This window comes from Histoplasma capsulatum (genome assembly GCF_000150115.1).
Source record: "Histoplasma capsulatum G186AR genomic scaffold supercont2.6, whole genome shotgun sequence".
In the NCBI taxonomy this organism is placed as follows: Eukaryota; Fungi; Ascomycota; class Eurotiomycetes; order Onygenales; family Ajellomycetaceae; genus Histoplasma; species Histoplasma capsulatum.
The window spans coordinates 734,433-756,812 of record NW_025544806.1 but is presented as its reverse complement, the minus strand read 5'-3'; the positions used below and the strand labels follow the sequence as shown (position 1 = coordinate 756,812).

Below are 22,380 nucleotides of genomic sequence, written 5' to 3'. Positions count from 1 at the left end.
GGAACGGGACATGCAGAGATCACTACTAACATAAATAATAGAAATTCATACCTATCATAAAAGCTGATTTGAGAGTTCTAGAATACTAATATAAAATCTCCCCCTTCTACTCTTAAACCATCCCCTATTATGGTTGGTAATTAACTATTGCTACGGTTTACAGCTGATTAATATTCTTCAGTTGTTTGCACCCTCATTGTTGATGTTCTTCTCTGATATTCCGTCTTGGTACTATATTTAGTATGTTTACGGAACAGGCCATAGCGAGGTTGGCGAGTGGTCTCAAGAATGGGAAGCAATCATAGCGAGCAAAGCATGAATAAATATTAACAATATTAGTGAATTCATTTAAATACTAGTGAATATTTTAAATGTATTTATTTACGAAGTAGGTAAGAAAAATAATATTCAGATACTATCTATAATCAATATAATAGATAACTATCCAGAGGATGTATGAAACGCTGAAGTTATAAATTTTTCAAAGCCTGTAAAAAGCTTTCAGAGCTCGAGTGAGCTAACTGACTATAATTAACTAGCTAACTAACTAGTAAAGGAATTAGCTAAGATATTTAAGACAGCTGGCTTCCTGCCAGCTGTGCCCAACACATATACTTATAAGTAGCGCCCAAACGCGGGGCCTACAGTTACATTTCTGATATAAATATTTTGTTTCATTCAGTCATAGCTATACTACCAACTATCTGAAAATGTGTTTGCTTCTTGAATATAAAGATTCATTTGACCCTTGGATAAAGTGGGTTTAGAGGGGTGTTTGCCCAACCCCCTGGCCATCCTCATAATAGAGCTGCCTTGATAACCAGCTCTAACTTATCTATAGTTATTACAAAAGTTAATATATACTAGTACACAATATGAAGTTTACTACTAGTATCAATCGAGTAGACTACGTTCTCTGAAAGAAGTATAATGGAACAAATTCAAAGATACTAGTTAGTATATAATAAATATCAGATATGAATAAAAATGTGGCAGATTCTCAAAGATATTGAGATACAGTACCAATATAATCTCACTGATTTCAAAGAGATAATACAGAGCAGCAGAAAACCCATGCTAGGCTCAGAACAGATTTAAAAGTGTCACGCTGTGGGCGTGCAGGCAAAGTCAACAACGCACCCTGAGTGTGGTAAGCCTCATATAGCTTTTAATGGCCGTACCTGATAATTTATGTATATCGTTAAGGTGGGGATGCGGGGGAATTAAATACAAGCCTGCTGAGACCGCGACTTGGGTCTAAAAAAATATCTATTAACATTTCCGCCATCTTGTTTTTAGGAGAACTTGCATGTTTTCCATGTTAGTGAGGGCTGTAAGTTATATCAGCCTTGTCAAAAAGGTAAATGCTGAGCGCTAATCCAGGTGGAGCCGAGCGCGGCAAAATTGCGGCGTCATGCATTGGCGTGTGAGTTAAGCGTCATGACCACGAACACAACCAGCCTTGACTGACCATGATTCCAACTCCCGAGTCCTGCCAGCTATGAGTACAGGGGGATTTTGGAGATTGACCCTATCACCCACGTCTGCCAGGCATACCTCCTGGTAAGATTTCCGCTATGCAACAAGCTCGTAACCCGAGCATCCAGGTGGTCATTTCTGGCCATGGCGTCTCCAACTCCAATGGTGCTGGCGAACGGCTTGCCAAAGCATTGTCGGTTGATGAGGCACTTCAGTTCTCCCCTATGACAAGCGCCCCTATCTTTGGTCTAGGTAAGCTCATTTCGCTGATATTTTCTTTTTTTTTTTAATCTAGCTGGAATCTGCCACTGACCTTGACTTTTACTAGATTCCATTCTCCGCCCCGACGTCGGCCAACCTTCCCTCGCAAACCTATCGAGCACCCATGACCGCAAAGCTGCTGGGGAGATTATCGACACCCTTGACGACGAGACCCAAGCAAATGCAGGCGAATCTACTCGTCTAGAGACTACCCGCCGGCATCTACAAGAGATACTTAGTGGAGATATGACTGAATAGTAAGGAATAGTTTTTCCCTATTTTTATCTTTGCGCTCCGCTGACATGAAATCCTAGTGAGTTTAAATTACCATCACGATCTCGAGTGACTCATAATTCCCTAAAGGCTCAACTACCAGATACAGAATCGTTGAGTCGAGGTCACCTTGGGCCCTTCGCAAAGATGGTGTTAGATAGCACAGACGTTCGTTATCGATGTATGATCATCCTGCTATTGACTGCGCAACAGCCGATTTACTAATGAAATATGAATAGACCCATCTCCTGTTACCCCTAGCCCGAAAAAGAAGTTAATAGTATCGAAATCCTTACCGTCGCCTACCTTAACCGAGAACGTTTCTGCAGCTAGGATTCCAGAATCTAGCCATCATACCGAATCCAAAGCAACTCTCGGATTGCAGAAGCCTATGCAGAAGCCCGTCGTATTGGTGCCCTCGTTGCCTTTGTCGTCACAGCCCAATGAATACGTTCATATTCGCGACCAGTCGCCTTCAAAAAGGAGGAAGCTGAACACTGAGGACGACGAGAAATTGGCTGCATTACGTCTAAAAGATCAAAAGGAGGAGGCAGATGCAGCCTTGGTAAAATTACAAGAGCTTTTGCAGGAGGTCTTTGAAGCAGAGGATCAACTTGAACCGGATACGTCCGCAACCGAACCCCAATCGTCAAGCAAAATGTTTAGACTTCCGAAAGCGATCGATGGTCTTGGTCCAGTTTTATCTTCTGAGACACACTCTTTGCTCCAAACAGCGATGCAAAAGGTTACTGGCTATGGACGACTTCGTGACATTCCAACGGAGTATTTGAACCGCATCCAGAAGCTCTGCGAACCTCCCGTGATTTCTGCCCAGACTCCAGATCTAAAACTAGAGCACGTTCCCGCAGAATATGATACAGAGATGTGGCTTAGAAAGCTTGATGACATGCGCAACGCGCTGCTGGCAATATGCACTTTACTTCATACAATGTCAGGAGAGGTGACGATAAAAGATTTGTGTCCAGAAGATGTTATTCAGGCTATTCCGAACGTCCTCAACCATGTTTTCGACGATTGCCTCATTCCCGTTGTTGAATGCCGGCCTAATGCTAGAGATGCGGAACTGTTTACCTTTTTCTCAGCCCATAGGAACATTCTTGCCGGCTTGGTTCACCAAACGAAGAAAGTGCTACACCTGCTAGCTCGTTTCCTTTCCAATGTTGATGTGGCCGAAGGAACTATCACGGCTACTGAATTCCTTGCAACAAAGCTAATCTTTGTCGAAAATGCTCATAGTGATAGGGATTCAACCTTGGGCTTCCAAAAGTATGAGGCTGTTCGAAGGGGTTCTATGGATGTGCTAGCAAAAATATTCGCAAAATACCCGGAGCAGCGCCCCTTTATTCTTGATGAAATATTGGTGTCGTTGGAGAAGCTTCCATCTACAAGGCAGAGCGCTAGGCAATTCAAACTTATAGACGGGAAGCATATCCAGTTACTCTCTGCCCTCGTAATGCAGCTCGTGCAGACAACTGCATTACAAAAGTCCTCGAAGGGATCGAGAAGGCCGAAGCGCCGTCTACTTCTTCCTAAATTTGGTCAGGGTGAAGGCTCGGAAAGTGAAGATACCGACGATGAAGCTGATGATGATGGACCTAGGAGGGGCACGCCCCTGGAATTGCTTTCAGATAAAGTCGAACCACTCTTTGATAATGCGTTACGTAGCGCACAGTATATTACAAAATTTATCGTTCAGCGGGCAATGACATCCACCAAAACCGGTGATCAGCCATACAGGAATCTTCTGGATCTTTTTACCGGAGATCTCGTCAGTGTCCTTGGTTCGACTGATTGGCCGGCTGCAGAGCTTTTGCTGCGAGTTCTCGCATCGCAAATGATTGGGCTTGCAGACCATGATAAGAGCCCCGCAAACGCCAAAAATATGGCTCTTGAGCTTTTAGGATGGATGGGATGTGCGATTTCTGATCTTACTTCCTCCGTACAACATTTAATTCCCAGTATGGATGAAGGGGATTCAGAGTTATCTGATTATCTGCGGCAGCTATTTGATGAGCACCTGAATCGGTCATTACATGCAGAAGATGTCGTGTCTGTCGATGGGCCATATCGAATAGTTCTTGAGAATCTCCAGGAGAGGGATCTTGGAAATTGGCAGCTTTCTAGCGCTCGGGGATATGTTCTTGCTCAGTGGGCAAAAAATGTATGCAGTTTCTATTACGATCCGGAGAATAGGGGAAATACTTCCGACGGCGAATCAGTCGACCATCTGGCGCGGACTCTGCGTAACATGCTTTCAGACCCCAGATGGCTAGAGTCTCACAAGTAAGTGTTCTTCATTTAAAGGTAGAAAATACACATAGGCTAATAATTTTCGATAGTAACTTTGAACGTATCGGTCCACACCATGCTCGTTTCGCATATCTTTTGACTCTCCTCCATATGGGGTTCTGCAAAGCGTTCGACAAAATCCTCAAGGTTCTTTTAAACTCCATTACCAGCGATCAAGCCAAAGTCCGAAGCCGAAGCTTGAAAAGTGTGATTCAAATGTTGGAGAAGGATCCGACCCTTCTAGACCGTGATGACTCCGTAACCACGTTGATTCTCCGATGCTCTACCGATTCTTCACCCATGGTTCGAGACTCGGCACTCTCGCTTATTGCAAAGTGTATCACTCTTAGACCGGCGCTTGAGGAGGACGGCTGTCGTACCATTTTATCTTGCTCAGCAGATCCAACTGTCGGTGTTAGAAAACGCTGCATTGGCTCCTTGAAGGATATTTATCTCCAAACGTCACGTAAAGACCTGAAAATTGCCATTGCTGACAATCTGTTACAACGCATTACGGACATGGAAAGCAGTGTCGTTACACAAGCTCGCCAAGTCTTGGAAGAAATCTGGTTTGGTCCATTTCACCATCCAATTGACTCGATCCAGGATTCACCTCAAACTAAAGTCTCCTTGGGAGAATTGGTTGATCTTATTGTCGGGTCCGTCGAGAAAAGCGATGCAATCGTTACCGCTTTTGAAAAGTTTGTCAAATCCATACTCTCCGACGACACAAAGGCAGCATCCGCCAATTTCAAAGTGTGCAAAGCGATTGTTGCTGCAATGTTTGAGCGAATCATAGATCATGCAGATTCACCAAATAAACCGACCCTCCAAGCGCTCCTCCAGTCCGTTACGGTGTTCGCCAAAGCGAATGCGAAGCTTTTCACTCCTGACCAATTGGAAACACTGCATCCCTATATTGGCCACCTCTCCACAGCTGACGACCTGCTTCTTTTTCGATCTGTGGTTGTCATATATCGATGTGTTCTACCTTACCTTTCTACCGCCCATAATACCCTTCTCAAAGAAATTCAAAATGATCTTTTCAAGAGCGTTTCGAAGCTAGCTAGGACCGAGCTTAATGAGGTAATGGCATGCCTTTGGACGATCGACAGGGTTTTACAAAATACCGAACGCCTTGTGAAACTTACCATATCCGTCCTCAAGGGTATTGCTCAGGCGAAAACTCTAAACTTCGACAACTCATCAAAAACAGATGCTCTAGGGAGGGTGAGAAGTTACATTCGAATTGCCGGTTGCGTTGGGAAGCATTGTGATCTGGAAAAATATTATAATTTTTTCAGGCAATCATTTCCTACGACGCAGGCCACGTCTGTTTCTGGCTTAATGGTTAATTTCATAGCCCCCTTTGCTCTTCCTCAGTATCCACTTGAACTGCGAATAATGGCTTTGGAAAGCTTAGGCTCAATCTGTCAAACTTGGCCTGCGCAGTACAGCCAGCAACAGGCAAGAGTGGCTTTATCTTCGGTGTTCGAGGGAGACAACCCGGATTTACAAAATATCATCTTGAAGTCATTCCTAGAGTTTTTTTCTATCCATGAAGGGAAGGCTGAGACGTTGGTACAAACTAATGATTCAGCAGCCGATGCTGAGAGCTCCGCGAGATTGGCTGGTTCCTTGAAGGCGAGCGAGAATGATGGAGCAGCAGCATTGATTGCCCAGCAATTTCTCCAAAACATGCTCCACGCGGCACTTTCAAAGCAGGATACCTACGCATTGACGGCAATTGAGCTGATAGCAAGTATTAATCGCCAGGGCCTTATTCACCCCAAAGAATGTGCTGGGGTATTGGTAGCACTGGAGACGTCCACAAACCCGACAATCAGCAAAATAGCCTTTGACACTCACAAAATGCTGCACGAACAACACGAATCCATGTTTGACCGAGAGTACATGAGAGCAGTTCAGGATGCATTTCATTATCAGCGGGATGTCGTGGGAGATCCAAGTGGGGCTTTTGTTCGCCCGTATACTTCGAAACTTGCGCCCCTTTTCGACATCATCAAAGTCAGCAATAGCAAGTACCAGAGAAAATTTCTAACCAATCTCTGCACAAAAGTCGATTTTGAACTTCGCAAACTTGACGTTTCGAAGGATCCCCCAGAACACTTGCTCCTATCTAGATTCGTTTCTCAAAATATCGCATTCTTTGAGTATGCACAAATTGCGGAAATACTCCCTACAATCGCTTGCATTGAGCGTATAGTTGCTGCAACAGGAACAATTGTAGCTCATGCAATCGAAACCGATTTGTTCCAAAACACGATGGAGCCAATCAATGGCAACTCAAACGCAGCACAATCTCGGACTATGGATGGGTCCACTGTTTCCGAAGAGGTTGCTGCCGTCCCTACTACTTCATCAGAGGTAGCAGCCGCTGGTAAGTCAATCGATGGTCAGTTGTTGAGACAGTTGGCTACTGCAGCGGGTTCACTCCTGATGCTCTGGGAAGCTCGGTCGTATCTCCGTCGCCTTTACGGCATTAATTTTCATGCACGGCAAAAGGAAGGGAAGGGAAGCGCCAAGGAACTTAATCGGCCACCGTCAAAAGTCCAGGGTGTCACCGGTGACCGGTTTTGGGAAGTGGTGTCCAATCTCATGCACTGCCTTGACAGCACAGAAACAATGGTAACCACATGTCGAGATTTTGCACTATTGCTATCGATCGACGATGAACTCAAAGTGGCTGGAGACGATGATCGGGGGAGCCATGACACCACAGGAGAGGGTGATGAAATGGGCATCCTCCTCGCAGCCGCAGGCAATTCGAAACCGGGAAAGCGCAAGAGCTCTGTCTCTGCTGGTGGCACTCCGAAGAAGAAAGCTAGGGGTAGTAAACCCCTTGGCAAAAAGAGAATGAGCACTGATATCGACGATGAACTGGCGAGTGATTGAGGAGTTCGGCGTGTGGAGTTTTAGAATAGACTGGGGGGATTTGAATCGCAGACGTCGAATACTTATTTTTCCATTCATATATTATTAGCATTGATCAAAAGCAATCTTCTCAAGGCTGGTGGGGAGAGTGGTTTGATGCTTAGCTATCAAGGAGTTGCGGCAATTACTTTATTCAGTGGTGCTGTATTATATTTAGCACATTATTTCTAGCGATTGCTCTGGGGCTTCGCTAATTTTGTTATCATGCATGGACATACAGTTAATATAGCATATCATAGATGAGATAATTAAAATACGGGAAATCTCTTCACTACTATGAATTCATCCTTCTAGTCAGTTGCAAGTTGCCTGAGTGACGTCACGTGTCCTCTGGCTGCCCTGCGGTGGACTAGCTCATTCCATCAACATACAAGGAAGGGCGGAGAATCCTCAACCGCAGCAATCTATTTGCTTTCGTCTCCGTACAACAGCTACGCCATCTTTCTATGGATGGTAGTATATGAAGAACGCTATCTACTGGATTCTGCTCCCATGCTGTCTCACCAGACACGGACGCGGATTATGCGCCCGTTGACCCAGAGCAATCCGAGAGCATGTTTACAACGCCCCAGATTCCCATTGCGGTCGCAAGGCACTGATATACCTGTATTTCAACGATACTTGCACACTCCGCGTCGTCCCTCGCGATGTCCGCTATCAACGAAGGTTCCATTTAACTTCCACAACCAATTACAGAGATCAATTCGCTTTGGCCATACCAAGCCTCCCTTGAAACAGAGAAGCAGGACCGTGAGGATTATATACAATTTGTTCGCATACTGTGGTATATTTGTTGTTATTGGTGGCGTGCTAGTTGTTGGATTTTTCGTTTACGATGCTACCACCTACCGCCATGATTTGAGTTTTGATAACATCCAAGTCTCTGAATTGGCGTTGAATCCTCGCCTAGGCGGACCGAAAAACCTCCCAATCGCGGATGTGCTGATTGATGACCACGATTCGGAAGTCATGAGAGAACAACGCGATAAGCCGAAACTAGTCATCCTAGGAACGGGTTGGGGAAGTGTGTCCCTGTTGAAGACTCTGCGTCCAGGAGATTACCATGTCACAGTGGTTTCTCCTGTAAATTACTTCCTGTTTACACCCATGCTACCATCTGCGACTGTTGGAACAATTGGCTTGAGATCTTTGGTCGAGCCGGTCAGATCCATTGTTCAGCGAGTTCGAGGCCATTTCCTCCGCGCAGAGGCGGTGGATGTTGAATTTTCAGAGAAGCTCGTAGAGGTATCGCAGCTAGATAGCAATGGACAAGAACAGCGTTTCTATTTACCATATGATAAATTGGTCATTGGTGTTGGTAGGTTTGCCCTTACAATGATCTTGTCCATCACTTCTCCTGTCGCACATTGTTATTGACGGAATACCAAGGTTCAACCACAAATCCGCATGGAGTAAAAGGCCTTGAACACTGCAATTTCCTGAAATCCATTGATGATGCGAGGAAAATCAAAAACAAAGTCCTAGACAATCTAGAACTTGCCTGTCTCCCTTCAACGAGTGATGAGGAGCGTAGAAGGCTTCTTTCATTCGTGGTATGTGGTGGAGGGCCCACGGGAGTTGAATTTGCCGCGGAAATTTTTGATATGCTCAACGAAGATTTGTTCAGATCGTTTCCCCGGATACTGAGGAACGAAATCTCCGTTCATCTCATTCAAAGGTATTTTTCGGTCTACTAAGCTAGCCCATATACAACTATTAATTGATTTCATCAGCCGTTCTCATATTCTCAATACATATGATCAAACTCTATCTGAGTATGCAGAGGTATGTTTGAGCCTTTACGATAATTCAGTCATTGCGTCCTGACTTTGATAGCGACGGTTTGCAAATGATCAAGTCGACGTCCTTACAAACTCGCGGGTCAAGGAAGTGAAGAAAGACAAAATTCTTTTCACACAGATTGAAGACGGAAAGCCAATTTTAAAAGAGCTTCCCATGGGATTCTGTTTGTGGTCGACAGGGGTTTGTCAGTAGAAAACCCTTTCCAAGCGCACATATTTGTTGTTCTCTAACTTCCGTACAATAACGCAGCACAATCCACATTCTGTAAACAGCTCGCTGAGAAACTCAATGCTCAGACCAACAAGCTTACTCTCCTAACGGATTCCCATCTTCGTGTGAATGGCACCCCAATGGGTGATGTATATGCCATCGGAGACTGCTCTAGCGTCCAAAACAACGTGGCAGACCATATCATAACTTTCCTTCGAACCATCGCCTGGGAAAAGGGCAAAGACCCAGAAAAAGTCCACCTCACTTTCGCGGAATGGCGGAACGTAGCCCAGCGTGTGAAGAGGAGATTTCCACAGGCATCTGGCCATCTACGCCGGCTTGATAGGCTCTTCGAACAATATGACAAAGACCGCAGCGGCACTCTCGATTTCGACGAGCTGCGTGAGCTCCTCGTCCAAATAGACTCCAAGCTGACATCATTGCCTGCAACAGCGCAAAGAGCGAATCAGCAAGGAAAATATCTGGGCCTCAAGTTCAATAAGATCGCGCAGGCCATGCCTGGTATGAAGGCCAACGAGGTAGACTATGGCGACCTGGACGAAGCTGTCTACAAAGCGTTTCAATACAAACATCTCGGTAGTTTGGCATATATTGGCAATGCCGCGATTTTTGACTTCAATGGAGTGAGTTGGGGAGGCGGATTACTGGGGGTGTACCTTTGGCGAAGTATATATTTCGCCCAGAGCGTCAGTTTACGGACGAGGATTTTGTTAGCTATGGATTGGTCGAAGAGAGCTATTTTTGGAAGAGGTATGTGAAGAACTGGAAAAGTTCAACTTGAAATTAAAAGCGCCCCAGTCCCCATCCTTCCATGATTGTATATGCCGTTCAGTGAATTTAACAATGACCTATTGGTTGAAAACCTTGGACGTTAACGTATCTAACTCGTGCGTTGATACAGATATGACAAGCTTTTAACAGCAAGAGCATGTTATTGTTATACCCTGTGCGAGCCAACATTTACTTTATTATCTTTCCGCCATATAAAAATAAACATATAAGCCAAGGCCATGAAACCCGATTTCCATAGATGCGAGCGATACACTACAAACTTATTTATATACCAATACTATTCACTGATATCTCCTTTTAGCCTACGCGTTTCGAAGTTGATAAATACGGGCATAATGGCAGCCCATTTGCCGTCCTCTTTATACAATCAAGTCAAATATAGATTTCCTTGAACAGTTGACTCTTTGACGGAGAGGGCGAGATTCCAATCACCGGACTCTTTCTTTAGAGAAACATTTGACTTTTGTATATCCAAACGTTCGGAGCATACATTTTTCATCTGTGGCATTATTTATTTTTGTCTTTAGACAGTGTTTTTGCGGTTTCTGGTTCTATTCTGTTTTGGATGGATTTCCCCGCTTGATGCGTTGGCTATCACTTTGATTTAATCGACTACGTTCCAGAAATCCCTCTTCGTGCTAGGTCGTTAACCTTGTATATGTCCACATGTAGGAGGACTCTGGTCTTTATCTATATGGGAGGCTTGGTTTCATGAAGGGAATGAATATATATATATATATATAGATTAATATGTAACATTAACTTGTATGGGACGTATTTGATGTTGCCCAAAAATCGAAATAGTGCGATAGATAAGTACAAATATCTCATTGGCAAGTCGAGTGTAAAGGTGTGAAAGGGACGAAACACAATTCCACAGCCATCCCTAATCGGCCCATTGAGCGATGCCGGATGCGCTCACATTCTAGGATATAATAATTCGAACTCCAATGGAATTTCAGTACGGTTAGCTCTTTCAGGGCGAATCAGTCCTTTGGAACCATGAATCATAAAAGACTCCAAACGCCGCGCTAAAGTACAGATACAAATCCGAAAGAAAAAATATAAGGAGACATAGAAGGTAAGTCGCAGCGGATGCATTTTCATTGCTCGAAAAGTGAATACAGTTCCGAGCTAGCGTTAGCGTGGTATTTGCTGAACTAAGATATCATTGGATCTACCTCCTCATGTTCATGCATAATAGCATCATCAGTGCCTCCATTTTGGGCTTCGTTTTGGTTACTGTTATTATTGCTGTTCCTGTCTTGCTCGAGGCCAATGTCTATTTTTTCAGGCAAGTCTTTCTTCGCCTCGCGCGCCTTCTGTTCTGCCCAGGATCGGAGTTTGACAAGGTTACGTAGGCGAGCCTCACGCCGTGCGCCTTGACTTTGTAAAATGGCTTCATTTACGCGATTCGCAATGCTTTTCCTGAGCTCCGGGTCCAGCAGCGCAGCTAACGAAGGGGCAAGATTATCAGATGGGAATATAAGGAGTGATAGTGTCCTTTCAAGGTCCTCGAGGAACTGTGGATTAGTGGGTGCTCGAGGAGCGAGATGGGACGTCGCAAAGTCTAGAGCAGGAGTAATGTCTCCGTTTGGAGTGGATGTACTGGTCCGTATCAACTCAACTAGCTGCAATCGCAGAAGAGCAAAGTGAAGAGAAGGATTATTGTCTAAAATCTGCAAGTCACCTGTTAGCAAGAGGTGGGGTAATCTATGGCAATGATGCATATTAAGCAGCACTAGCGATTGCTGGTCATACTGAGGACTGAAGATGAGTTTTTTTCATCAATACCGAGGAGGTATATGAGTGGTGCATGAAACAAGTTTAATCATAGCAAGGAGATATATGCTCAAATATCTAGGGTCAAAAGAGAGTAGCAAGGTAAGAGGGCTAAGGCTGTACCTGAGGGTTCAACTCGTTTAATTTCTCGATAGCAGACTGAATATCTCCCGAATGAATAGCATTTCGAATATCCACCCGTTCTTGGATCGACTCCACATCGGGCTTGGGTTGGATATTAGCTTCTATAGCAAATTTCTGTGCAGCAGATGGGTAGCCATTCGCGACAAGATAATCCATAACAAGAAAATTGATATCACTTTAAAAAGACAGGTTAGCTAGGTACCTATGGCAGGCTGGATAAAGATAATACAGGGGGTATTATTTGTAGATCAGAAGGACAAGTTAATAAATTCTCTTCAGGTGTTTTTCAGAGAGATTCCCAACTTGATTTTTGTAAACACATCATAAGGAAATATAGCAGGAAGAGAGAAAACATATGGGAAATATGGACTCACGTCTTTGATGGCTTCACATCCTCGACCTTCCTTTCGAAATGATGCCATGTTGGCGTGGTAGTAGAAGGGGTTGGAGACATCTGGAACGTTCAGTATTCCCACGGTGCTGAAAAAAGCAGACGGGGATGCCACGTACGAAGTTGGCAGAAGTCATGATTATTGATACCTGGCTATCCCGATCTTGCAATAAGAAGAGTGCGGGAGGACTGTAGACTCAATATCTGGCGGGATGAGGGCCCCTTCAGCTCGCAAGCCATGGGATGGGATGACAGGCAGCTGGAGAGCGAGCGTCTGGTGACGGGAATGAGAATGAGTTGGAATGAGGAGAAAAAGGTGAAGAAAAAGGTCGTGCGAGGCTCTTCTGACTCAGCAAATGCCAAGCCCTTGGTATCTCCACGTGATCAATTGACCTCCACCTCTCTTGAGCTGACCGCAATATTTTATTGAGAGACAATGAACAGGATCAAATGTTTACCTGTATTCCCATATAATACTTATTGCTATCCCATTTTTAGTTCATGGCATGGAGTGGGGAAAATAGACTACCTTGTTATTTCATTGCCAACTACTTCGAGACCCATGACCAGGGTCGCATGGTAGTTTCACGAAGCCCAACCCCTCGAGTCGTATGATACTAGCGATGGCGGAGCTCCGAGCCCGATACTCCCCGCCGTGGGCGGACATGACCATAATTGGAATTGCAGGCGGTTCAGGATCTGGCAAATCATCAGTTGCACTGGAAGTCATCAATTCGCTCAACTTGCCATGGGTGGTAATTCTGGTCATGGTATTTAGCATTGATGGGGTACATCATATTGGCGTGGCACATAGGACTAATGTGGAATATTAATAAAGGACTCATTTTATAAAACCCTTACCCCCAAGCAAAATGCTATTGCGCATGATAATGAATATGATTTCGATTCGCCGGACGCGATTGATTTTGACCTCCTCGTGGATACTCTCCAGTCCCTTAAAAAGGGGTAAGATCTGGCAACAGATGCTAGGAAATCTAATATCTGTAGTTCCTTGCTAATTAAGTCATTCCCTTGTAGCCGAAAGGTAGAAATACCTATATATTCCTTCGAGAAACATCAACGGGAAGAGAGGACCACGTCTTTATACTCCCCGCATGTTGTTATCCTCGAAGGAATACTAGCTTTCACGGATTCAAGAGTAGCCGATATGCTGGATGTCAAGGCATGTAGCAAGATCTTGTAAATTTTGACTCTCCCTAGCTAACGGAATTAGATTTTCGTGGAAGCTGATATGGACGTTTGCCTTGGGAGAAGAAGTAAGAAAAACTCCGCAAATGCTCTGGTGTACGTTCTTTCGTTTTCAGAAGATCGTACGACTAATGACAGCAATTCAAGTTCTGCGAGACGTCCGAGATAGGGGAAGAACGATAGACGGTGTCATCAAGCAATGGTTCAAATTTGTAAAACCATCATATACACGATTTGTTGAGCCTCAACGTCACATATCTGGTATTATTCCCCTTCAACAAGGCAAAGGAATTCAGAGTTGACCATTGCGAAGACATCATTATCCCCCGAGGCATTGAAAATAAGACCGCCATAGGTATGCGCCATGGCTTTTCAGTTGTTCACATTGATCATCCGAATTGACGAAAGCAGATATGGTGGTCAAGCATATCCAACGAAACCTTCGAGAGAAATCTGAAGCCCATTATCTTGAGCTACAGAGGCTAGGCAAACAAGTTGAAGAGCAACCCCTGTCCGCGAATGTTATTATCATGGACCAGACGCCGCAGTTGGTGGGTATAAACACCATTTTACAAAACCCACATACAGAACAAGTAGATTTTGTGTTTTACTTTGACCGGCTGGCATGCCTTATGATAGAACGGTATTTCTTGACTTCTCTTGGTTATTGCTTATCTTTTTCATCCAAAAATAGTTTTGCGAGCTAAGAAATAAGGCAGTGCCCTAGATACCATCCCATTCGTCCCCGCTACAGTGGCCACACCTGACCAACATATCTATCATGGCCTGCGACCCGCAGGCACAATATCTGCTGTTGCAATCCTTCGCGGTGGCTCTTGCCTAGAAACTGGTTTGAAACGAACGATTCCTGACTGCATAACTGGCCGCGTTCTCATTCAAACAAATTACAGCACAGGGGAGCCTGAACTGCATTATCTTAAATTACCCCAGGACATCAATGACCACGCCGCTGTCATACTGCTTGATCCACAAATGTCAAGTGGTGGAGCTGCATTGATGGCTGTGCGAGTCCTCATCGACCATGGAGTAGACGAAGGCCGTATCGTCTTTGTAACGTTCGCCGCAGGAAAACGCGGATTGCAGAGATTAACCGCTGTCTATCCCGATGTGAAGGCTGTAGTGGGCCGGATAGAGGATGAGGGAGAGTCAAGATGGATTGAGAAGCGTTACTTTGGATGTTAGATGGTCCAGATACGTGCTTCACTGACGTTTCTTCCGATTTCCAGCAAATGTGAATATTTCCTCTGCTTGTCCTTTTGTTTTCGTATAATCATCATTTGGAAAGTGTCGAGGGGCGTTTGAGGGTACTAGTTTTTAAATTTATACCTATACACCATCTCTTATATGAAGCAAATATCGTATTATTTGAAATGAATATAGGTTTCTTTGGATATACTTTACATGGAGGTACCGTAAATATACCTAAGGTGGGTGGCAGGGTGAGGGATTCGTGCGGGGAGATTAAGATTCACAAAAAAAAAAAAGAAAAAGTGCACGGACCAGCATAGCGTCCTCTGTACATCGTCAAGCACTGAATCCACTGAGCACCAAAAATTTTGAACTACTTCACACTTGTTAAGAAATACCTAGAAGAAGGGTGTATGTAGCCCATACTTTTTTCTACAATAATTCCCTTTTACTTTTAATGAATTTTTTTTTCTTTGAGAAATCCTTAATTCCATAACCAATATTATTGATATTTGGGAAGTCACCATGCGTGACTCGGGGAAGAATGCGTCCCCCAAATGGACAAAATCCCGCTCGACGGACAAACACAGAACTGGACCAGTTATAAGTATGTGCGGGCCATATAACCCTATCTCTCATTTCCTGTCAAGAACAAAAGTATGGCAGAAAATAGTGTACTTTGTACCCATCATGCTAACCCATTTTCGAAAATTTTACAGCTGATCCGCGCTTCGCCAACATCCAAACCGACCCCCGATACAGGCTCCCCAGCAAGAAACATACACATGTCAAACTTGACAAGCGATTTGCGCACATGCTGCGCGATGAAGATTTTTCAAAAAATGCTGCTGTTGACAGGTACGGGAGGAGGTTGAGGAGGGACGATACGAAAAAGCACCTGGAGAGATTCTATAGAATTGATGAGGCAGGCGAACAGGATGAAGCAAAGGAAGAGGGGAAATGCAGTGATGAAGAAGAGAGTAATATGAGCGTGGATGATGATACAGTAATAGAAAAGGAACTGCATAAGGCGGATAAGCGGGGTTACGATCCTGCAAGGGATGGAAAATTCTCCGACTCTTCATCAGATGAGAGTTCGACTGAGGAGGATGAGGACGTGGAAGATGAGGTAGAGGAAGTGCAGTTTCCCAACCAGCAACAAAGCGATGTACCACTTGGCGATGTCAGTAGACGGATCGCGGTTGTCAATCTTGATTGGGATAATATTCGCGCGAAAGATTTGATGGCTGTCTTCTCGAGCTTTTTGCCACCTGGGGGGAGTATACATAAAGTCTCGATATATCCGAGTGAATTTGGGCGTCAGAGGATGGAGAGAGAGGAAATGGAGGGGCCGCCCAAGGAAATTTTTGCTTCAACAAAAGAGGATGAAGAAAGCGACCAGGAAGATAGTGAATTGGGAAGTGAGGTCTTAGATGAGGAAGAGGAAGAAGAGAAAATCAAACATTCTCTTATTAAAGAAGATCAAGGGGACGAGTTTGCTTCCGTCCATCTACGAAAATATCAGCTTGAAAGGCTCCGTTACTTTTACGCCATTCTGATCTGCTCATCTGAAGACGTTGCGAAACATATTTATGACGCTGTGGATGGGACTGAATATATGAGCAGTGCAAACTTTTTCGATCTTAGATTCGTGCCGGACGAAACCGATTTCTCAAATGATACCCCTAGAGATGAATGTGACAGGATTCCCGACGGATACAAACCTAATGATTTCGTTACTGATGCCTTGCAGCACAGTAAGGTCAAACTTACGTGGGATGCGGATGATGCAAGTCGGAAGGAAACACAAGCAAGAGCATTCAAGGGTGGGAGGAAGGAGCTTGATGAGAATGATCTCAAAGCATATTTGGGTAGCGATAGCTCTGATAATGAGGACGGTGATGGAGATGGCGGAGTAGAGGTTATCGATGCTACATCTGGAGATGGTACAATTGTGACCACTGCTCATGTTATACGAAGCAAAAAGGAGGCTGCGCGAGAGAAGATACGAGCTTTGCTTGGTTTCAGCAAAGATAAAACTTCAACGGTATCCAAGAGTAAAGGGCCGGTCGGTGACATGGAAATAACGTTCTCGACAGGTCTTTCCACTGGAACATCTGGCGGAAACGTGTTTGAGAACGAACCACAGAAGGAGGAGACGACAGCAGAAAAGTACGTACGGAAGGAGAAGGAACGGAAGGCGAGACGAAAGGCAAGAATGAAGGCCGCTAGGAATGGTGAGCCTCTGCCAGCGGAGGGCAATCAAGCCGAAAACATTGCGCCTGAAGGCTCAAAAGATGGAAAGGAAGACTTGGGCTTTGATGATCCTTTCTTTACTGTTCCTGAACAGGACGCTGCAGCTGCAGCAGCTTATCGGAGAGAGGAAAGACGCAAGAAACGCGAAGAGCGAGAAGCAGATGAAGCCGCCACCGCTGCGAAACGTGCTGAGCTTGAACTCCTCATGATCGACGACAAAACTTCACATATTAAACATTTTGATATGAAGGATATCGAGAAGGCAGAAAAACGAGCCCGCAAAGGCGGGAAACACAAGAAGGGAAAGAAAGGCGACATTGAACATCCGACGGACGATTTTAAGGTCGACGTTGAGGATGCGCGATTCCAACGGATTTGGGAAAATCACGAGTTTGCAATTGATCCTTCAAATCCACGGTTCAAGGCAACAGAGGGTATGAAGACGTTGTTGGAAGAAGGTCGAAAAAGGCGGCGGAATAAGGATGATGATGTCGTTGATCGGGGATTGCCTGGGCCGGGAATGGAGAAGAGGAGGAAAGGGACTCAATCCAAGGATGTAGAGAATGTAGCCGATGCTGGTGATTTGAATAAATTGGTGGAACGTTTAAAGGGAGGACTGAAAGGATCAAATCGCAAATAGTACATGTACAAGTGAAAAATTGTATAAAAACATCTTTCGAGAACGAATGGCGTTCCGTAAGCTACAAAACAGGGCCTTCATTGGAAGACATTCTCTAGCAATAGTATGTATATAGTTATAGCCAAGTAACTCCATCCTTAGGAACTTATTCCTGGCTGATCCCGTAAGACCCAGGGGGGTTGCCGGACAGCTAATTAATAACAGGAGAGCCTGAACTGTATCGGATTTGCCCTTTTCGGGCTGTCCATCTTTAGGGTTGCCCAGCGACCAATCACAGGACACAACGAAATTTTATGCCAAAGCTCCAAAAAATCCAGCAGATTTCTCATGACAACAACAGCAACAATCATCAGCGCTGGAAGATGGCGCATTTCCAGGAAGACACCTCTCGCGCAAAGAGGAGGAAAATCGATGTTGACTCTGCTGCTACGCAAATGCCATCTGTGACAATCACTTCCCACACACAACTGCGTAATCTCCTCGCCTTCCAGCAGAGTGCTTCCCAGGAATTGAAACAGGGTATGCAGATTCTTTTCCATTCTATTGCCACTTCTATACTGGTATTTTACCACGGCGGACAAGTCCCTGATTTATCAATTAGGTGTTCGGTGTTTTAAGGACTTCCTCGCTTCAATCAACGAAGCTGAGAAAGTGAACGAAAAGGCGAAAAAGCTTCGCATTCTCAAAACTTATTGCGATTCCCAGCTTGTGAACACGGGCGATGAGACCCAGGCGAGCTGCTTCCATGATTTGCTTCAAACATGGAGCTTTGCAGAGAGCGATAATCACGAGCCTCTACTCTCGTTGATCCCATCAGTGCTGGCGCTTTTTTTGAAGACGATTTCTAGCCAGTTAGAGTTTAGGGATTTCGGATTGGTCCTGTGCAAGTTTTTATTGCAAAAAGAGCAACTCAAGCTATTTAACCGCGCATTCACCGCGAGCAAGACCAAGGAGCATTTGATTTCTCCTTGCTTACGACTTCTTACGGAGGTTGTGGGCTTTGATGGGGGTGCTGTTGCACGCCTTGTTTATGGACGGCGAGATATCACGTTCAAACGACTTGACATCTTCCTCAGTGTCCGAAAATCCCCTGTAGATCCAGAGTCTGATGATCGACAGAAGTCAACACTCCGCCGAAACGCCCAGCGTTATTTGCTTGCTAACTTGAGTTTCCAAAACGCTACCGCGAAAGAAGACATCATCAGCCAAGGGAAACTCATCCGTGCTTTCTTGGAAGATGTGCGCAAGGATTCTCGAGGCATTGTTATCGACATTATCCGGGCGATTGACAAGCATATTGTTAGCGATGCATCTCTTTCCCGGAACGCTAAAAGCCGATTCCTAAACCGTCATAATCTTGAGCGACTCGTAACTCTATATGGATATGAGAAGGAGTCCGATGAACTTGTGCTTAACGAGGAAACTGTGCCAAAGGAAATTCATAAACTGCTGTTAGCTGTTTGCACGAACTCGGAGAAGGGGGTATTGCTTCCCGAAACGGGATGGTACCCTACTGGAAGCCATCCTGATGTATTACCACCTGATGATGTTGGTGCAATTCCCCTTGGGCTTGACTCTCCCGTCCACTTTGATCAATATAAAACTACAGTCCCGATTCGCAACGGAAACCTATCGACACTGATACAGTTTCTCCGCCCAGACTCAGATACTTTGCAAATGGAACTTCTATTAAAAATCTTCAAAGCTGCGCCCGAGCTAGTATTTGATTTCTTCTCAAAACGGACAATGTTCACGTCTGATCCTAAACCTACCCCAAGCTGGTTAGGAGAGTCTGCTTTTCTTTTCTCGACAATCAAACTTCCGATTCCTGCGAATTGCGGATGGAAGGGCAGCCCAGTACTCGTGCCGCCGCCCGTAACTGTTGTGATCGAGAGCATACTTCCTCGGCCCCTGACGCAGAAAATCTTGACAAGGTGTCTAAATCAAAATACAGACATTATTACTTTATTCGCAGTTCGAACTGTCACTTTGGCTCTACGAAAGCTACAAAATGTTCTTCGGATGTTTAATGCGGATAGAAAAACTGGGCAAGAGCTCTGGACCCAAGCGGCTGCAAAACTCGTTGAGGAGTTTTGCCGAAGATCCCCTTCGATAAAGGACGTCATACTACTCTTCCGAAACACTGCAAAGGATAACCTCCCGCAGCAACATGCAGTGCTTGAACTGCTCTCCATGTTTTATCGAGTCATTCCCACCGTTGCTCTGGAAGAGAAATTTGATATTTCGTTGATCCTGGTGGAAGTTTTGAAACAGCTAAATGACGGCCAATCTGAGCCCGACGATAAAGAACTGTTATTCAGCCAGTTACAGAGCTTGTTGCTTATTGCTCAGGAATTGCCCATGATGCGTTGGTGGCAGAAACCAGGTAAGACAGATTATATATTCCACAAGATTAATATTCTTCAAATAGGTAAACTAATTGGATTTACACAGAATCGCTCCAATTTTCTGCCTTTGTCTCTGTTTTGCGAGTGCTTACCGAAATGACCACTATTCAAGCTCCCATCCAGGACGTAAAAATCCTGATCCAAGATGTATTAATCCAGAACTCTGTTATTTTAGGCCCAGCTTCTTTTAACGCACTTCTATTGAGTATTGGCGTATCCGATAGGGCTGCTCTTATAACAGAACTGTCGTTTCTAGACAACTGTATTACAAGATTGATCAAGAAGCCTGTTTTCTACCTAGATCTCGCCGAATCCTTGGTTAGTAGCGGGCAAGAGAACCTCAGTCTTCTTGTTAGTGTTATCAGCGAACAGTGGCCATTCGTCATCAAAAGCGGGCAGCCGGACAAGCAAACGGCAATATCGAGTTGGATCTCCCGGCTTCTTGGACTATTACACGTGGCTGGAGAGGACGAGGGGGCTTTGATGAGGGTGCTTGATTCGGTTATCGATAGTACGGAGAATAGAAAAGCGCGGTCAGCTTTGAAAAGCGCATTTAAACACGCCAAATTAGCAGTCGACAAGGATGGAAATGACCGTAAACTGAGTACTACAGTTGTTTCTCCCACATTCGAATCTCAAGTTCAGAGACCCCGCGTCAATCTGACTGACATATTTGGGGAGCTTCCTGTTGAGAGCGAATCACATCCAGTCCTGAATCGGTGGGAAAGAGAAGAAATTGAGCTTGCGCTGGAGAAAGGCCATATTGGCGACTTGATGTTTTGTCTGTGTTCAGAGTATGAAGAAATCCGGAGGCAGGCAGGCGCAGCAATACCTCGTTTTATGGTCAAAATTCGTGTAAGGATTCCCACCTCGCGTGCTAAGAAAACTATCTTTCGGATTTTAACAAGGCCTTTAGGAATCGACATATGAGGAGAGCCAATCTATCTACATTCTTGCCGGAGAAATTTTGGAAACTGCTAAAGACGTTGGGCTAGAGGCACCGCTCCCGTATATTGCTGGTGAGCTTGCTGCTCGGATACTGATGGTCCTCACAAACCCGCTTCACACCCTCTACGGCAAGGTGAACAAGTTCTTGAACAAGGGGCCACGATGGGAGGTTGTCAAGATTCCATCTTACTGGATAGATAAGATTTTATTGCATGAGTCAGAGTACGATGACAGCTATCACGAGGAGGTAGGATGGTTGCTAGGCTTGTTCATTAATGGACTGCGTACCAAGAAGGTATGAGATGTTTCATTCGCTTCTAATCCATCCTGTTCAAACATATGTTGACCCGATAAATTTCAGGACATGGACATCTACCGACGTGCTAATGTCTTCGAACGAGTCCTTTCACTCTACAACTCCCCGACTTTGCCTGATTCCTTGCGAAGGATGATACTACATCTCATCTTCAGAGGAAGTCAGGTGGATGGGAGCACTATCCTATTAACGCGAAATGGGGCACTTAGCTGGATCCAAGGCCAAGTATCGGCGCACGATGGCCAGAGCGATATTCTCCGGGAAATTGCCAATGAGTTGTACGAGAAGTGTGATCATGAGTGGCTTGATCGATGGAGTGGATCGTCTTTGCCACTGGTGATAGCTCAGATGTCTGCGGAGAACAATTGAACAGTATAGCCACCAGCGGATCAATGTTTTTTCGGCTTTTAATAAGACGAATAAACTATTTTAGCAGTGGCAGTCCTTGCATTTGTATATTTGTATATTTTTCGGAGGTCCTGGTCTAGCATATTCGTAGTTGAGGCACATTGTTTACAAATTTCCTCTTGCTGTAACTGATTCAGACACACTTCAAACATTCAATTACACCATTTCGTACTCGTTCTCATATAAATCGGCATACAACTGTATTTAACAGTATATATATATATATATATATACTCCATGTTGTGCTGGGCTTCATCTTTACTCACTCAAATTTTGCCGGGAGAGAAGCTCTCTGTGAATTGATAAACAGGACTTGCCGCTTTGGGTCAGACCAAAAAAATCTCAACATCAACCTTCAACTTGCATCCACGCAATTCTGATCCCAACCAACGTACAAAACCCCCGTCTACACACTTTAAACAGGCACACTGGTTCGGATACCTCTTTCTCAGATACCTACAGCTTTTGTTATTAGAGTCGACATCCTATCAACATCCTGTTAGCGCCCCTTTGCCCCCAACCCGACCGATCTTGGGGTTTTTGACTTCCTCCAGGTTCAGTTGCA

The 22,380-nt window shown here is 44.8% G+C and overlaps 6 protein-coding genes across 6 annotated transcripts; 5 read left to right on the top strand and 1 right to left on the bottom strand.

Moving 5' to 3' along the window:
* Positions 1 to 987: 987 nt before the first annotated feature.
* On the top strand, positions 988 to 7,551 carry HCBG_04960 (uncharacterized protein; the record flags this gene model as incomplete). Its single annotated transcript, XM_045432009.1, has 7 exons — positions 988 to 1,019; positions 1,123 to 1,150; positions 1,300 to 1,333; positions 1,808 to 1,997; positions 2,055 to 2,194; positions 2,253 to 4,317; positions 4,374 to 7,551. The coding sequence occupies 7 exons, from the start codon at positions 988 to 990 to the stop codon at positions 7,237 to 7,239; spliced, it is 5,355 nt and encodes a 1,784-aa protein (XP_045287221.1).
* Positions 7,552 to 7,680: 129 nt separating this feature from the next.
* Positions 7,681 to 10,786, top strand: HCBG_04959 (mitochondrial NADH dehydrogenase; the record flags this gene model as incomplete). Its single annotated transcript, XM_045432008.1, has 6 exons — positions 7,681 to 8,596; positions 8,668 to 8,956; positions 9,012 to 9,063; positions 9,115 to 9,244; positions 9,331 to 10,062; positions 10,214 to 10,786. The coding sequence occupies 6 exons, from the start codon at positions 7,771 to 7,773 to the stop codon at positions 10,228 to 10,230; spliced, it is 2,046 nt and encodes a 681-aa protein (XP_045287220.1).
* Positions 10,787 to 10,888: 102 nt separating this feature from the next.
* Positions 10,889 to 12,484, bottom strand: HCBG_04958 (CTLH domain-containing protein; the record flags this gene model as incomplete). The annotated part of the gene is made up of 3 exons (XM_045432007.1): positions 10,889 to 11,783; positions 12,010 to 12,205; positions 12,405 to 12,484. The coding sequence occupies 3 exons, from the start codon at positions 12,482 to 12,484 to the stop codon at positions 11,265 to 11,267; spliced, it is 795 nt and encodes a 264-aa protein (XP_045287219.1).
* A 560-nt stretch (positions 12,485 to 13,044) lies between these two features.
* Positions 13,045 to 14,833, top strand: HCBG_04957 (uridine kinase; the record flags this gene model as incomplete). The annotated part of the gene is made up of 5 exons (XM_045432006.1): positions 13,045 to 13,191; positions 13,260 to 13,387; positions 13,873 to 13,985; positions 14,042 to 14,273; positions 14,350 to 14,833. The coding sequence occupies 5 exons, from the start codon at positions 13,045 to 13,047 to the stop codon at positions 14,831 to 14,833; spliced, it is 1,104 nt and encodes a 367-aa protein (XP_045287218.1).
* A 531-nt stretch (positions 14,834 to 15,364) lies between these two features.
* On the top strand, positions 15,365 to 17,735 carry HCBG_04956 (pre-rRNA-processing protein ESF1; the record flags this gene model as incomplete). The annotated part of the gene is made up of 2 exons (XM_045432005.1): positions 15,365 to 15,446; positions 15,559 to 17,735. The coding sequence occupies 2 exons, from the start codon at positions 15,365 to 15,367 to the stop codon at positions 17,733 to 17,735; spliced, it is 2,259 nt and encodes a 752-aa protein (XP_045287217.1).
* A 362-nt stretch (positions 17,736 to 18,097) lies between these two features.
* HCBG_04955 (uncharacterized protein) lies at positions 18,098 to 21,776 on the top strand (the record flags this gene model as incomplete). The annotated part of the gene is made up of 5 exons (XM_045432004.1): positions 18,098 to 18,254; positions 18,337 to 20,121; positions 20,190 to 20,998; positions 21,060 to 21,386; positions 21,453 to 21,776. 5 exons carry the CDS (start codon positions 18,098 to 18,100, stop codon positions 21,774 to 21,776), a joined length of 3,402 nt encoding a protein of 1,133 aa, XP_045287216.1.
* Between the last annotated feature and the right edge of the window lie 604 nt (positions 21,777 to 22,380).